At 40.7% G+C, this 16,935-nt stretch overlaps 2 protein-coding genes across 2 annotated transcripts; both read left to right on the forward strand.

Moving 5' to 3' along the window:
- The first annotated feature begins 804 nt into the window (after positions 1–804).
- On the forward strand, positions 805–6,477 carry LOC140950735 (leucine-rich repeats and immunoglobulin-like domains protein 3). The gene is made up of 4 exons (XM_073399972.1): positions 805–868; positions 956–1,234; positions 3,222–3,476; positions 6,104–6,477. Exons 1-4 carry the CDS (start codon positions 805–807, stop codon positions 6,475–6,477), a joined length of 972 nt encoding a protein of 323 aa, XP_073256073.1.
- Positions 6,478–8,304: 1,827 nt separating this feature from the next.
- Positions 8,305–16,868, forward strand: LOC140950736 (protein turtle homolog B-like). Its single transcript, XM_073399973.1, has 7 exons — positions 8,305–8,308; positions 8,820–9,140; positions 11,083–11,364; positions 12,131–12,385; positions 13,888–14,193; positions 15,755–16,057; positions 16,681–16,868. Exons 1-7 carry the CDS (start codon positions 8,305–8,307, stop codon positions 16,851–16,853), a joined length of 1,644 nt encoding a protein of 547 aa, XP_073256074.1. The 3' UTR covers positions 16,854–16,868.
- Positions 16,869–16,935: the final 67 nt, after the last annotated feature.

Here is a 16,935-nt window from a genome sequence, read left to right on the forward strand (position 1 = left end):
GAGGCAAAACAGTTGTTTACATGCGAGGTGGAGGAGTTAAATTTGAAATAGCCTGCGATCATGCCCTCTCCCTTTATCTCTGTAATCTGTTTTCGGGAGGAGGGCATGATACAATCCTTTCACAGATCACATCCAAAAAAGCCAGAATCTGGACTTTTTTCGGTTCAGCGCATGCTCGTTAACCAAAGTGCTATTTTTCCGCCGGGACATGCTGTATTGTCTATGCAAGCAATATGATCATGTCATAATGTTATCAAAGAACCAATCTGCACACTCCCCTGGCAGTTTCTTGATCAACTTAGGCGCAAGTAGCTGTAAATTAATCAACCATGGAATAAAACCCTCGGGTCAACAATAAATTAAACGTTGGTAGTGTTGGCATAATCCACTAATTTTCCTGCAATTTTAGTACTCCTCCGTCCTACTTCAGGTTACTGTGAAATACACTTCTACTTTGAAATACACTCTGAGATCGCTGAGATACATGTGCGTGGGGTTATTAACCGATAGAATTAATAATAAATTGGAAAAATGTAATTTAATTAATCAGCATGCGCTGAACCGTGAACCTGTCCCTTTTAATTTAGAAATACAAGTCATATAACTGCGTGTACTTAATAAACAAATCCAGCTAGTCATTAGAACAGGATTTGAACCTCTGGAATGCAATTCAGCCACACTGACTGATGGTAGCCTGCGTGCCGTCGCAGATGTAATCTATACACCCAGTTAGTAAAGTTTGCAAAGCAGCACCAGGATTCTTGTTCTGATCCCCAACAAATTTCCCTTCAACCTGATTGGCAAATGGACGATGGCATCTATGGACAGACCAATGATGGCGCATTGTCAAATCCTGAGGTTTATTTTTGTCTGTCGAACAGGCTACAATCCACCTGTAGGATTATACAACATTCTGAAACTGTATTAATAAAGTTTTTTTTTTCATGCTTTTCAGATAAGCCTCAAATATTTTTTCTGACGTCGAATCGAACAGTAAATGATGGCACTGATGTGTCATTCTCCTGTCGAGCTGATGCTGTTCCCTCACCTACCGCATACAACTGGTTTAAAAATGGAGTAACAATACCCAGTGGTTCAAGTGGAGATTTGGTCAATTCTGGTCAAATATTAACAGTGACAAAGGTTAAAAAGGGTAGTGCTGGCCGATACAGTTGTTCTAGCAGAAATGATGTGGGAACTGGAGAAGAAAGATCTACCTTTCTTACTGTTAACTGTGAGTTATACTTTAATAACAAGTTCACTTAAGAGAGGCTGCTGAGAAAATATAATTAATATTTTTTTCTTACCCTTTTGACTCAAACTACATGTAATCTTTTTGCACCTTACAACACTTAGTCAATCCAAAGAATAATTATCACAAAAGTTAGGGCTGAAAAAAACCTTAAATTCAGCTGGCCTTTGGACAGCACCCTCTTTTTGCCTGCTTAGGACCATTGTACAAAGGAGATTCTGACTCAAACTACAATCCTGGACAGAAATCCTTGGGATAGTACTGCAATATTCATATTTTTCTGTAGCCTGAAATTCAGGCTAATTTTTCTGGTATTTGTCGGTTCCCTCTTAAAACAGTGCATCCTTTTCGAAATTTTCTTGCAGATCTCCCTCCCCCCACCCTATACAAAGTTGAAACTCGGAAAAAATTCTGGATACACGCGTCCAATATTGTTTGTGGGGTGAGGGGCGTGGGGTTGGACCTGTGTGAATTGAAAAACGCCCCCAAAAGGCAAAAGTGTCCCAAGATTTTTGTCCATGATTGTAGTTTACTTGGGAGGGAGGAGGAATAACCAGGTGATTATTGATAAACAATTTTTTCATAAAAATTTCCACCCCCTTAAAAAGCAATATTTTTGCCATTATTCCAACAGAAAATTTTTTTGTTATTGCATTGTTCCACCCCCAAAATGGGCATTACTTCAACTTGAAAAATTCTGTCTTTCTTTTTCTATCATTGTTCTCCAGCCCAGTTTGACTTAAAAACTATCTATTGGTAGTTAGTAAAATCCAACTAGTGGTCTATTATCAATGCTGCATTCTGATTGGTTGAGCTACTACTAGGCTATATGTTATAGCCTACTTGTGATGAAGAGCGCGCACTTTTTGGTGGCAAAAAAGGATTAAAGTCTAGCTTTAATTAGCTAAAATTTTTTTATTCTCGATATTTTTGACCAACTAATTGGATTTTACTAAAACAGTTATTCCTCTCGCGCTCATGGCCTATGAGTCAAAAGCCCATTCGACCTTCTGCCTCATGGGCTATTGACTCAGAGCCCATTCGGGCTCGAGGAATAATTGTTAATAACCAAAGGTTAGGAAAGTGCAGGCGAGTTTTAGGATTCTGATCAAAGTCAAATCACTCTCGCTTCAATGCTGGTTTGTTAAGCATGTTTCACGTGATAGAAGGTCAAAACGTGTATGATTAGATTGCATTCTATGCATTTTATAATACTTAGTGGAAGTGAAAATGAGTGCTGGCTACATTACATAATAGTATGTACATGTATATATGGGCCAAGCATGTGTAATAGCAACCTTGATTCTATGTAGTTTTTTTGTTTATTGTCATTAGCATTATCATGCATAATCAGTGTTCTCCTTATCTTAGCGCCTGGAGCAACACTTCTTACCGCCTGCAACGGCCTGAAGATTTACTAAAATGAAAGAAGTACTTTAAAAAGATATACTTTTAAAGTACTAAGTTATGACCTGATCCGATTCCTACTTGCCACAAGGAAATGAATGAATATATGGAAAAGTACTTAAGTGTGCACAGCTTTTCTTTTTTATGGGCCACGCATTTCGGAAGGAGAACATTGAAGAAAGAGTAAAATTATTGGAATCAATCGTTTAAATTGTTGTGTAAAGGTAACAACGGCCGATTTGCATAAAATAAGTCAGAAAATGAGGGAATGACGTTCAGAGTACTGATTAGCTGCTAAATTTCCCAGCAAGGGCGGGGTCATGTCCCGCACTCCACTACTCCCCTGCCCCCTAGAAACGTTCACCTCTGGTGCATATTTTTTGCCTTACGGGCTATGAGTGGTCCCTTTTCTGCTGAGCTAAAATTTAGGGAGAACATTGCATTATTATCATAGTTATTATTATTGTTGTTATTATTATTATTATTATTATTATTATTATTATCGTTATTATGAGTGTTACTAGTTTATTTATTTATCAGTTTTTTACTTTCCTTTTTTTAGATGCCCCCCAGACAGTCACTGTAACACCCAATCCAGCAGTCGTCAAGCTGTCACAGAGTATAACACTAGACTGTACGGCTGATGGTTATCCTGTTCCAACCTTCTCTTGGCAGTTTAACGGAGCGGTTGTAAGTGGAGCTACACTAAAGACTTATGCTTTGAATAATGCAAAAGTTGAAGATGCTGGTAACTATTCATGCCAGGCGAGCAACTTTCGGGGCGAGAAAAAAGCTTTTCGAGTGGTAAATGTGGAATGTAAGTACAATGGAACAGCAGTGTATGTGCACAAAATGATGTTACTTAAAACAGTCGAACCTCCATATGCGACCACCTCTTGTTAAGCGACAACCTTCCCCCCCCCCCCCCCCCCCACACACACCCCAATCCGAACACCAAAATTTTCCCAGCCAACGCGCTACAGTGCAGGCCGAGGGTGATTGCCATTATGCCAAAATTTCCGGAAATTTCGGTGCAAACGTAAATGGAACGGTTTGGCCCAGGTGAAATTTTTCGGTCAAAGTAGTCCACCTCCAGAAGTGGTCCTCTTTGACTTGTCGGTCCGGACCGACCAAAAATTGCCGTTCCGTTTTCAGAAATTGTCGTTTCCAGTCCCACTCCAGCTCGTCACTACACACACTGGTCAAAATGGCGGATATTTCACATGTAAGTGTTTACCAGTGCAGTGCGTGTATGTAAGCTTCAGACGCAAGACCTAAACTTTGTCCTTATGCACAGTTGCACACAAGGCTAGGGTAGAGCAACGCGTCTTAATTTGTTTTTTGTTCTGGTTTTCATCAGTTTTTAAAGACAAAGATATTACGGGCTTCTCCGAACGTTGACGATGTTTTCCCGCGTTTTTCTCTTAGCAGTATATGACCCTAACCCTTACGACAATACCCAATGATCAATTCGGTCGGAGGTTTGGTTCCGACGCGTTCCATTTTCCCTTAATAATATAGTCGGAGTGGTCTCTAACGGTTGGTCCAGTATAATGGAAAGCACCCCAGAACTAAGTGAACAACGCAAATTAAAAGAAAGACTGTGAACAACGCAGACAGGAAACTGACGCAATGGACGCGTCACCTGGAACGAGAGTACGCGTCTACGCTGACGAGTGTCAACGTCATTAAAAGATTTTTCTTTGTATAAATTCACTGTGACAGCTTTGCTTTTTGGGGGAATTGTTGTGAAAAACAAAGCAAATCCTCGGGTATAAAAAAGCTTGGTAGTCACTCATTCTAAGGAACTTTTCATGAGGCAATTTGACCATGATTAATCGAGATAAATTTGGCGACGTGGAGGGTTTTCGTTTGTAAAATAATCATTTGGCATCCTAGGTCTTAAATGTACAGTGAAACCGCACATTACAGCCACCTCGGTAATACGGTCACCTCGTTTTTAGGGCCACTTTGTTTTGGCCGCCTGGCAAAACGGCCATATATTTTCTTGAAAAAAAAAACCGCTTGTTAATACGGCCTAATCTTTTTGGCCCATTGGTGATCGTATATTAACGGGGTTCCACTGTAATTGTAATTCTACAAATGCATGTTCTTACTCCTGAAGAAATATCAGAATTAGAATCTCTTGTTAACGACCACCTATTCCAAGCGACTCACGACCACCTTTTGGCCTGATAACTTCAAGGTTCAGGTGCAGTTCACGTTTGAACCGCAGGAAGGGCTTCCAGCGGTAAGTGATTAACGGCAAGGTTTTTTACCACAAAAAATTGTACAGCCTGGCGTTTAGAGGTATGAACTAGCTTTTTATATCCGTTTGCGATGTGTTTGTTGGATTTTTCATCTCGAATCAATGAATTATTGCTGATTTTTGGGCGATTAAAGTGACGCGCTTCGATTTGATGAAAATGACATGGTGGCCCTAAACAATGAACGCGTAGTTCAAATCGATTTTATATTCCTTCCTGCCGTACTAACAAAAGAAAGTATTCTGTTCCAATCCAGAGTTAAATTATTTTTTTTTCTTTCTTGTTACTGAATTCATAACTTAACTCAGTCTCTGTTTAGTTCCTATTTTTAACGTATCACTCCGCGAATTTCATTTTATTTTGCTTATTTCTTTGAGACTGGGGAGCCCAGGCCTCATAAGCCTTCTGGGTTTCTTCTGGGCTCCCTTGCAACCTTACAATTCCTTTATGAATTCTTGTATTGTATTATATTTTGGCTAAAGAAAAATGAACTGAACTGAACTAATGCCTTGCTAAAGTTTGAAATCTCGGCAACGCGAAACTGCAAACGCGTAACTGCAAACTGCGGTTTGCGGTTTGCCTGATGCTAAAGGTCTCTATTAACTTAGAAATTACATACGATAAATTCTCTTACAAAAAAGATAGGTGTCGGGACCTCTTCTTAAAAAGAAATAACCGTAAGGTTTGATTATCTGTCGCTCTAACTAATCTGTGGACAGAATCCTGTGGTCTCACCACTCACATCAAACCTCTTTTTCTGAACTTTTGGGCAGTAATTAGGGTCATTTATTTCGTAGGATTTTACTGTTTATACTACTACATGAGAAATTTCTACAGTTTGATCGGCTTAGAGCAGTGATATTTCAGCTCAATTTGAAATACCTACTTGTAAAAATTACAAACCTTTTGCGGGTAGTAGAATAAACAAATAATAGCATGATTAATTTTTGTAGATGATAGTTGGCACAAACATCACCTGTGATATTTCAAAAATGTCTCAAATTTTACTCGCCTAACGGCTTGTGAAATTACATATAACAATTTCAAAATATCACTCGTGGTATTTATATACGAACTGTTTGATTGGTTACCATACTGTAGGAGTGAAATGGGGTTTTCTTTTAAGAGTGTGTAGATTGATTTTATTTTAATCCATTTGGTATTTATTTCGTCTCAGATGCTCCCACAGCAACTACTTTTACAACTGGAACTCCAAACAATGCTGTAGTACAAGGAACAGCAGCAACCCTTACATGCAGTGCAAATGGATATCCAGCTCCAGTATATACCCTAAAACGTGGAAACACAGTACTTGTCCAGAACTCTGCGACAGGAACATATGACATCAGTAATGTACAGCTTAATACTCACGATGGTCAAGTGTATTCTTGTGAGCCAAGCAATGCAGAAGGAAGTGGACCACCACAAAGCCTCACTCTCACTGTACATGGTAAGTTCAAGCCGCTACATCTTGGAGTATCCACATACAAATTCTCCACACTGGCCTCCTTACATTTCTTTCCAGAATTAGCTGAGAGAATTTGTCAATAGATTAAAGCTTTTTCCTCTGGGCTGGGTTGTTCGAAGCTGGGTTAAGATAACCAGGGTTAGTGTGAAATTTGAACTCAGATATGAGAGCTTAAAAAGCAAATCCAGTTTAATTCTCTTTGCCTACTGGCTACAACTTGATGACTGGATACTCTAAAAAGAATAGAGAAAGTTATCCGAGAGAATGCTTTTGATAAAAAGAAAAAGAAACCCGGGTTACCATTTAACCCCAGGTTAGCGCTAAGTGGCGTTCGGGCAACTGGACCCTGGTGATTATTTCACTTTTTCTCATAACGTTTCCTTTTATATTATTGTATTGTTGTTGTAAGAAGAAAATTGACATTGATCTTTTTTGGGACTTGGACACCCTTGCAAGCAGGCAGCTCCCTTCTGCTTTGATGAGATCTTGCTGTTAGTAGCTGTTTTTGCAGTTCTTTCCCTGAGTGAGAGTCCTGTGTTCAACAAAAACTCAAATTTACCAACTTAACTCTCACTGCTCACTTTTGGGAGCAAGGCTTGGCGCAATGGTCAGAGCACTGTCCTTCCACCAATGTGGCCCGGGTTCGAATCCTGGTGTGGACGCCATATATGGGTTGAGTTTGTTGTTGGTTCTCTCCCTTGCTCCGAGAGGTTTTTCTCTGGGTACTCTGGTTTTCCCCTCTCCTCAAAAACTAACACTTCCAAATTCCAATTCGGTCTGAATCGCAGGGAGACGTTTCAACGAGTTCTCATGAACTCCTAAATGCTCCGCGGGTAAACAAATTACAATTACACTGGATGTGTAGGATAAATTTGCTTCCTCGAAACTGAAGTTACGCTCATCGAAAGCTTGCCGAAGCTGCCAAACAGTTACAGAACCTCAGAACACCGCACCGCAAGCACTGATCATCAGCGCGAATTTCTGAACGGCTACTTGACTGTATGACATCGTTCCTTCCAGAAAACAAAATTATTGTGTCAAAACCTCGCTTCTTGGAACTCGAGACTCGATCCTCGCGTCTCGAAACTCGAAGCGTAATCGAGTCTCGAGAATCAAATAGAGACTGTCAACTTAGGGCCTGTTTACAAGGAGAGAGGGTTACCCTTGTGCTAGGGTTACCCTTGCAAGGGGTTTAAGTTAGATCTGGTTTACTTGAAGTTCTCTATGGAAAATACCTTTTACAGTTCAGAAATTGGATATTTTCGTCCAAGTTGTTAAGACTACTGGTCACGCATGATGGAGGAAAGTTGACCCTAGCAGAGCATTTACAAGGAAGGTACACTGTAAGGTAACCGTCTTGCAAGGGTAATCCTAGCACTCAGGTAGGGTTACCCTTAGGCTAGTGTTAGGGTAACCCTACCTGTCTTGTAAACATATCGTGTAAAAAAAAAATGTGTGTGTGCTAGGGTAAACCCTATGACAGGGTTGAAAAGTCCTTGAATTTTAGGGGAAGTCCTTGAAACGTCCTTGAATGTAGCGGCGTGGAAAGTGTTTTTCGATGCTTTTTGGTTGTCCAAGACAGAATATCGCTCAGAGAAGTTAACGGTTAAGTTACACAAAGTGCTCAATGTTTTATGCAATAATTAATTATCAACTTAAGACAGGTGAACTGAAAATGTAGAGAAGCTGGTGAAGGAAACAATTCAAGCCTTAAAGTCGTATTAGAATAGACTGGGAATGTGCATTTTTGTACAATCTGTAAAATTATATTCCTAGTAGGTGGTCCTTGAAAATCTAATGTAGTCCTTGAAAAGTCCTTGAAAAATGGTTGCAATTTTGTGTATGAACCCTGTAGGAGTGCTAGGGTTACCCTACCTGCCTTGTAAACATGTCGTGTAAAAAAAGACGAAATGTGTGAGTGCTATTGTAACCCTCTTGCTAGGGTAACCCAGGAGCAGGGTCACCCTCCTTCCTTGTGAACAGGGCCTTACTTTTAAGCGGTACTGCACAGTTTTTTTAACACAAAAACTGAGGCTTTTCAACTTTTTTTCCCATTTTTTATGCTGCCCTGTATAAGCAGTTGTGGGGTGGCGTTTTGTGCGTGCACAAGGCAACTCCAACAGGGAAGAGCCACCCCGTGGATCTGTTAATAAACTATTACTATTATTATTATTATTATTATTATTACTACTTAACATTGAATATCTATAGTGTTAAATTTCTAAGTTGTATTTAAACCTTATTCTGTTAAAGTAACAATTCTTAAAACGTTCTGTATAAATCCGTGGTAATCGACTTGACTCAGAGGTGAATTTATTTCATCTGTCCCTAATGCAGGGGATAGAAATCACAGTTATGAATTTTTGTTGCTGGTTAGTGCTCTTCGGAACAGTTCACCACGTACTTTTTGCATTATCTTTCACAGTTCGTCCAAGATTTAATCCTCCTGACCCACTGCCAAGAACCAAACAGATCAGGAACGAGAATCAAATTATGGACTACACTTGTACGGCTGAAGCCAAACCTTATGCAAGCATTCGCTGGATGTTAAATGGACAGAATCTGACCAACACCGCACCTTACAACATCACAGAAAGAATTTCTGGCCCAGCAGCCTCAAAACTCTTCAAGACCTTTGGATATTTGAACATAAAGCATCTTACGTGGCAACAGTATGGAAACTTCTCTTGTGTGGCTAACAATGATGCTGGCTCTGTAAAGCAAAACACGGAACTTGAAGTCAGATGTGAGTCATGAATACGATAAACTGCTGTTTATAAGCTCCTCCACTGATGAGCCCCCCTTCCCCCTTACATCCGATTATAATGCCCCCAGATATAATCCCCCTCATAATGTATTGAGATGGATTTGATTTATTTTGAAGTTTTGATACTTAAATAAACACTAGCAGTGATTTTATTACAAACAGTTGTGGTGAGTCCTTGGACGCGAGTCACACTCCATAACCGATGAGCCCCAGTTCAAAAAACAACGAGTCCTCACTTGAAAATGCTTGGACTTTTATCAAACCAGACATTTAATCTGAAGACAGACTCAAAAACTCCATAGTACAGTATACTGAAATTAAAATACAGTCCTTCTATTTTAAAGCATAACAAAGACTAAATGAAACATTTAACCTTTGTTGTGCCTTAAAATAACAGCCATAACTGCCACAGAAGTCACTCGAACAGGATATTCCACAAAAACACATCTTCATATCGATCGACCGGTCTTGGCCATGCCATGAATCATTTTGCGTCTCTGAGGATTTTAATGCGTCAGAGATGCAGGACGCAGAAGTAACCAATTCACTGGACTAGTTAATGCGAGACGTATTTCGATCGACACTGACATAGCTTCTTTCGAAACGCTTTTTTATACAGGGGCGTAGCTAGCTTTTCGACTAGTTGTAGGCCTGGCTGACCTTCATTTCAACATATCCTGAAAATTGCACACATGACCGGTACGCACCGACCTCACCAAAACTTTGAGCTCTTAAGCTTTAAAGTTCACCCCAACAACGCATAATTTATTACAAGCGGTAGAGTGATCAAACCAAAAATTTGTAGGCCCGGGCTCCTGCTATTTCAGTTATATACCCCCTTGGATATAAAATCCTCGGTTCATACGTTCTCCTCCATGCGAAGATGTATAAGGCTTAAGCCCAGGGCTTATTAAAAGCTAACGTTTACGGTATTATTAGGTCATCTATTAGTGCTCGAAGAAAAACAAAGAATTCCAGCTGTCACATTTTGCTTGCTTATCTTTGTTGGTGGTTCAGTTACAAGACGTTTTGCCCGAATCTTCGCTTATTGGGATTCAAGTGACCTTAAAGACTGCCCGGCTAGAAAATCTACTCACCCGGGATTACTGGCCCGGGCCGGGGATTTTTTCATACCCTGATTCTATTCTATAATGTGAATTAGAGAATGTGAGTGATGATAACAACTCCTCGAAATCACCGAAATTACAAGAACATTCCATCAGGTTTACCCCTTCTTGCAGTGAATTGCTGGTTTTCACATAACGTCATCAAAATTCGATACTAGAGAATTATCAATCCTCTTGAGTTGTTACCTTTAAGAAGGATTAGAGGAGCTAAAAACTCATATTAACGCAAATTTTCACCCCGAAAGGGCACTTTGTTTTGTGATACAGTACACTTGAATTTCTAAACCTTTGCGTGATGCGGAAATTACTTGACGGCCGAGACATCTGTCATGTAGGTTAAAAGAAGGGACTCATTTTGGGGGATTTTGTTATCGGAACAGTCATTGTACTTGAAAACAGTATTACAGTACTTATTGTTAGAGTTCTTAAGAGATGAATTACGCTTTCATAGCAAAACGCGGTAACGGATGTTTCTGTTGGTTTCCGGTCGTCATGTTGGTAGTCATCCGGATGGACACCAACATGACACCATACAATACTCTCTAAAGTTTGGGTAATAAAACATTTCTCCGAATATCTCGCATAATATTATGAAAAATTGCACTGACCGGAATCTTGGCGAGGATCTTTGCAAATTAACGTCCTTTCATATTCCAGATTCTGTACTTAGTCTATTCAACGGTTTTGTTTCTTATTTTTGATGGTGGGTGACAGGGAAAACCAGCAATACACCTCGCTCGCCGACCACAAGAAGATCCCCTGAGGTTTTTATGTTCTGTTCATTTTGTTATCAGATCGACCAGTTGTTCAGTCTCCTGCTGATCATCCTAAAAACCTCACCCTGGCAGAAGGAGAGACGGCAACTTTCAACTGTAAAACAATCGGCAACCCACCAACCACTGCCCACAAATGGCAGTTTAATGGAAATGATTTGCAAGGAGAAGCGTGCAATAATTGCCCAACAACAACTTTGAGAAGAGGACCAGTACAACGAAAGGATGAAGGATGGTATGGCTGTGTTGGGACTAATTCATTGGGGGATGGGCCTCCTGCGAAAGCACAGTTGCTTATTAAACGTGAGTAACCAGTGGCTACCATTTCTGATTTCAACCCTTCAAGTTCCGATATCGGCATACAAATTCTCCAGAATGAACTCCATACACATTTTCCCTTAAGCAGAGTTTGTCGTTCGCGGAAAGTCATGAAATTTAAGAATTTTATTTTCCAAGTCATAGAAAATTAAAGTTTGTTATGTTTGGTAGATAGGTTACTGCAGTTGTCAAAACAAGAAAGATGGAGACAAGTGATTAAACAGCACGAATGGCACCCTTTTTGGGGATACCAGAGTTTGTCTAATGAACTAAGTTAGGTCAAAAACTACCTTTGTAATGTTTGTGAACTAACTCCGCAATGCCCATACTGACAGTCTTTCTACATTAAATCCCTTAAATTATATAACAAAAGGGCTTCAAGTGACTTACATTTTTCTTTGCCTACAGGCTGGCTATGTTAATGTGCAAAAACAGAAAAAAAACTTATTAACTTTATCTCTACTAGTGTAATTTTCTATTTGTGAACGTTTTTGTATTTTACAAAGAAATAAAACCTGAGATGTACCGTTAAGATTAGACTTTTTGTTCAAGAGTGAGAATGTGCAGTCAACATTACCAGCAAGAGAAGTTTTCGGCCGGTCAAGTCGCTGATCTGGCCGGAACCTGTCTCTTGATCGGCCTTTATCTTGCGCCCTGGTTTATCATTCTTCTTTTATAATCTCATCTCATTCGCACTTGTATGCTTCATTGTCGTGGAGAGTAAGACATGGTAGTTGATTTTTTTTTATAGGCAAACCAACAATTGACTATTTTCCTAAAAGTGTGTACACGGTCAATGAAACCAACAACATCACCATGGTGTGTGGGGCTGATGGCGTCCCTAGACCAACCATTACTTGGAAGAAGATGAGCAGTGGCAGGATTGTAGGAGAAGGGGAAGAGTTTCATATCGTGGCCGCTTCTAAGACTGATGATGGTGTATACATTTGTTTTGCACAAAATGAGTTGGGCGATGATTCCAAAGGAGTCACACTCCAGGTTCAAAGTAAGTTAGTGGCTGGGTAGCATTAGAGACATTTTAGATTCTAAGACGAGTACGACTACAAGTACGAGATTTTCTCAATACTAAGTAGTGTATGCGCGTGAACCAGCGTCAATTTGGCGGGAAAACGTGGTAGCCGTCGTCGTTCTACTACGAGTTTTCGCGCGAATGTCGTGGTGGCGAAAACAAGATATCAAATGCTAAAAGTTTTATTATTTTGCCATCGGGAGAGCGCGTAACCTCGTTCACTAAAGATAACTATGTTAACTTTTCTAGTGAAAAATGGCAAAATGAAGCTTTCCGGGGAGTCTATGTTTTGAGAAGACGCGAAAGAACTTCAGCTCAAATCTCGTTCTCGTAGTCGTCCTCGTCCTGGTATCTAAAGGTCTCTAATGTTATGTTACGAGGTAACCTGCGTAGAAAGCGTTTTGTAGCCAGCGTCGCAGACGTAATTTATTCCCGGTTAGTAACGTCTACGAAGCAGCGCCCAAATCCCCGTTCGGGCCCCCCAACGGACTCAACGAATTACCGGAAATCGACAATGGCCTTTTAAACAGGCCAATAATGGCGCGTACTCAAATCTTGGTACACAGGTGGTGGGCCCAGTAGAAGTATTTCGGCGCTGTTTCGCAGACGTACTTAACCGGAGTTTTATAGTTTTGTCTGTGGGGCAGGCTAGCGTTTTGGCGCTAGTTTGTCGACAAAGTTATTCTAAGAAAACAGCCAACATTGCACTACGCCACCAACGGTTTCGCCGCGAGATGACGTTTGAGGATACTGATGACTTACACTACTCTGATATGGGTAGTGCTTCTGGTTGGTTGAAAATTTGTTTCAGTGGGAGAGCTTAGCATACGAAAGTCCGAGGTTCGATAGTACGTTGTGAATTTCATTCTTTTAAGTAGAAACACACCGTCAAACACGGGTCAACACTCGTGATCTTTTACTGAGAGTAAGCCGTTATCTCTTTTTGACTTCTGCAAATGATGAGATCCTTAGTCCTCTCAGATAAGGATGAAAAACAGTACAGCACTTACAGGCACACTTAGTCAGATACTTTGAGACATAAGGTCTTACACAATTATTTCTAGCTGTGACCCTCCCCTCCCCCATGTTCCTTACTTGGTGTTCAGTTCAGTAGGTTATGTCTGTGTATGACTGTGATGTGGGAGGGGGAAGGGGGAATCTCTTTTATGGGGCGCAACTGGCTTGTCGGACCATGGCTGGACCAGTCAGTTTAGCATTGAAGCTTTTCAAAGAGTTTTTGCTGAAAAACCGACTCCTTTCGGCTGCTTTCGCGCATGCTATTTAGGACTTGACTGATCTAGCTGGATAGTTTTGATTAAAAGTGAAATTCTCATTACGACGAGAATGGTCTGGTCAGTCAGTTCTGACAAATGAAAAGTGCCTTTGTCTAGGGTTAAACTCTTGATCACCCTTCTGTGAAGCGCCCAACGACTGCCTAGCATAGTGTGACCTGCATTTCTAATCAAAATTTGTTACAGCTCGCCCCACTATTCTGACATCTACTCCTATAACTACAAATATCCCTGGCGCTGCTGGAGAGCAGGTGGATTTAACTTGCATCGTCAAGGGCAAGCCATCACCCACTCTGTCCTGGAGACGAGATCCAAACGGAAATGATCTCTCAGCTATTGACGAGAAAGTTGAGAGCATCACCATTCAAGTCAAGGCTACTACGATGAAGATCATTGTCACTACAGCAGGGAAAGAAGTCGGTGATAAGTTCTACTGTGTTGCTACCAATGTTCTTGGTAATGACACACAGCAGTACATTATACGAGAAAGAGGTAGGTGCTGGTTTAGTTGTTAACAATGAGAAAAAAAAGAAACCGTGAGACCCATTTTGCTCCCTAAGGCATCACATATCAAACATAAAATCGAAAAAAACAAAACAAAACAATTAAAACTGTGGAAGAGTACTGCTGGAAAGTTACTGAATGGTCACACTGAAGGATTTCATCCACAGACTCAATAGGTACGAGCCGCCTTGTGACATCATCATAAACAGTAGCACAAGAAAGTACTGCTCAGTAGCTTTCATTTAAATGGTCACACCACAGGATTTCATCTACAGACTCAAAAGTTGGGACAAAGTTAGAACCAACTTGTACAGCATAACAAATAGCACCACAGGAAAGTACCACACAGTATCTTTCGCTCGGAATGGTCACACCATAGGTTTTTTATATCCACAGACTTAAACGTTAGAACCACCTTTAACAGGGTAAAAGTGTAGCAAATAGTCAGATCGCAACTACAATCCCAGGTCATCTCTTCCCGCTACTGGCAAGTCTTGCGAAGAGAGATGGCTGTTTTCACCGGCTACCATTTCGTTGCCCGCAAGTCGTGCGATGTAAACGACCCTCACGGAGGCTAACATCACACGGCTCCTGGACGAATGTTCGACCGGCTGTAAAATTTGAGCGGACAGTTCTTTTACACCGAACCGTTCAACAGTTGCGCTCTGTTCGCACAGAACTGACGACGAAGTCGTTTTTTTTAGTGCTTTTACCATCTGCCGTGCGCTGCAGTGTTAGAAAATCCAAAATGCTGTCTGCAGCTGAATTACCTCTGATCCATGCAACCGCGCTTTTTGGTACGGAAATTTAGACCGTTACGGTGTTCATATTACGCCGGTCAAATTTTCGACCGTACCGACGAAAAATTTTACTTCGATTTTGTAGTTGAAAATTTTTGGACGGCTAGGCATCTAAATTTTCGTCCGGTCAAAGAGACTATGCCATGAGGATATTGCTGTTTGAGGTCAATTCTGTGCTAAAGTCGTTATTTAGTGCCTTCACCCATACACAAAATGCTCTTGTGTAGAGTTTTGAAGAAGCTATCAAACAAGTTTTATGCAGGAACAATAACCATAATTTTTTTTGTCAAATTTTGGAGGCATAGCTGTGGAACTTGAAAAAAATTGGACCAACTTTGTAAAATTTTAATTCCTTTCCATCCTTGCCATCCATCGCAACAGACGATATGAAACAGTTTCAATGCTTTAACACAGTCTTAAATAACAAAATTGGACCATTATATTTTTTGTAATTCAATTGATGCGAAGACACGTTTTACTTTGGTGACATAACCCCATGGGCGTTATTCACACGGCGGCCATATTGTCCCGAGAGACTGAAAAAGCTTTCCTTTACCACCCTCGACCTCGCAGTGAAAAACTTGGGGACGAGGCTAGAAAGGTAAAACAAAGCTACTTTACTCTCTCGGGACAAAATGGCCGCCGTTTGACAAAGACCCATGAAGGTGGTTCCGTGTGAACGTACCACGTACGTGTAAACGTAGCCTGAGTGGCAACCCAATAACATTGTTTTGCCATTTGATTCACAGGGCCTCCAGATCCTCCTCAGGACGTGAAAGTGGTTCCGATCATAGTACCCGATTCGCAAACAGTGAGTGTGAACGTAAGCTGGAATCCTAGTTACAGTGGCGGCTATGATCAGCAATTCTCAATTCATTATCGTAAGAAAGGAAGCGGCAGCGATTTTACGGAAGTAGTCATTGGTCTTCTCCCAGAAAATATGCACACCGTTCAAAAACTAAGCCCTAATACAGAATATGAATTTATGATGCAAGCGTCGAATCGGCGGGGAAATAGTCCAGCTTCACCTTTGGCCCAAGTTACGACCTCAGGTAACAAAGAAATAGCATTTCTACTATTAATCAGAACTGTCATTAAGAGGGGGGGGGGGGGGAACTTTGCCGTCTATCAGGCCTTTTTGTACATTTCTTAGCCGTCATTGCACAACTACAACGTCGAAATGCCTAATTTCACGTTTTGTCGAAGATGGGAACACAAGACAACAACTTTCTTTTTCTTTTCCTGAAATTTGATACAGTCATTTTAGAATTCCAAAAAACTTTGCCAACATTTGACGAAATAAACGAGATGAAATAAGCACGATAAAGTTTGAGGCAGCGCGAATTCAATTTTAAGTGATGTTTTCGTATCTCTCGCCGTCGTTGTTGCTTAAGCTCCCTATTGGCCAATTCCCTGTCCCTGGTAACCGTCCCAGAAGTCTTTGCAAAAGTTTACTCGGCCCAGTTTACTTCTCGTCTTTAAAGTGGCGAATGGTATCAATAGAGTTGATAAGACCAAATTTTTGTGTTTCACTCCCCAACCAATGTATCGCCACAGTTTCTTTCTTAACCTGCTACGCCTCTTTGAGCTCGTTTGTCTTGCACGTGATTTCTCTTAGTCTTCATAATCAGTTTGTCTGTGGTTGGTGACCTTTTCATTGTCGTTGTGTTTTTAGATGCAGCAGTGGCCCCGCCCAGAGGGACAGGTAAGTTTTACAGTCGAGTCAGACCAAGCGTATCGCCTAGATTATATTTAATGAATCGATTATTTGAAAAAAGGAATCTGTTACCAGTGTTAGCCGTTGTCGCAACCAGTATCAAAGTCAAATCTGCGTTCCTGCATGCGTAATGAGTTGTGATTTATTTGATGATAACTTGTTTGGATAGATAAAATTGCTATGAAGACATTTACATCAAATTCTTGAAAACTG

The sequence above is a fragment of the Porites lutea genome, chromosome 10 (genome assembly GCF_958299795.1).
Source record: "Porites lutea chromosome 10, jaPorLute2.1, whole genome shotgun sequence".
NCBI classification, from domain to species: Eukaryota; Metazoa; Cnidaria; class Anthozoa; order Scleractinia; family Poritidae; genus Porites; species Porites lutea.

Excerpts from the sequence above, each read along its gene's own strand:
- LOC140950735 (XM_073399972.1), top strand. The coding sequence starts at position 805 with ATGGACGATGGCATCTATGGACAGACCAATGATGGCGCATTGTCAAAT. Across the intron at positions 1,235-3,221 it reads TACCTTTCTTACTGTTAACT|ATGCCCCCCAGACAGTCACT; the intron begins GTGAGTTATACT and ends TCCTTTTTTTAG. Across the intron at positions 3,477-6,103 it reads TCGAGTGGTAAATGTGGAAT|ATGCTCCCACAGCAACTACT; the intron begins GTAAGTACAATG and ends ATTTCGTCTCAG.
- LOC140950736 (XM_073399973.1), top strand. Across the intron at positions 14,194-15,754 it reads GTACATTATACGAGAAAGAG|GGCCTCCAGATCCTCCTCAG; the intron begins GTAGGTGCTGGT and ends TTTGATTCACAG. Across the intron at positions 16,058-16,680 it reads GGCCCAAGTTACGACCTCAG|ATGCAGCAGTGGCCCCGCCC; the intron begins GTAACAAAGAAA and ends TTGTGTTTTTAG.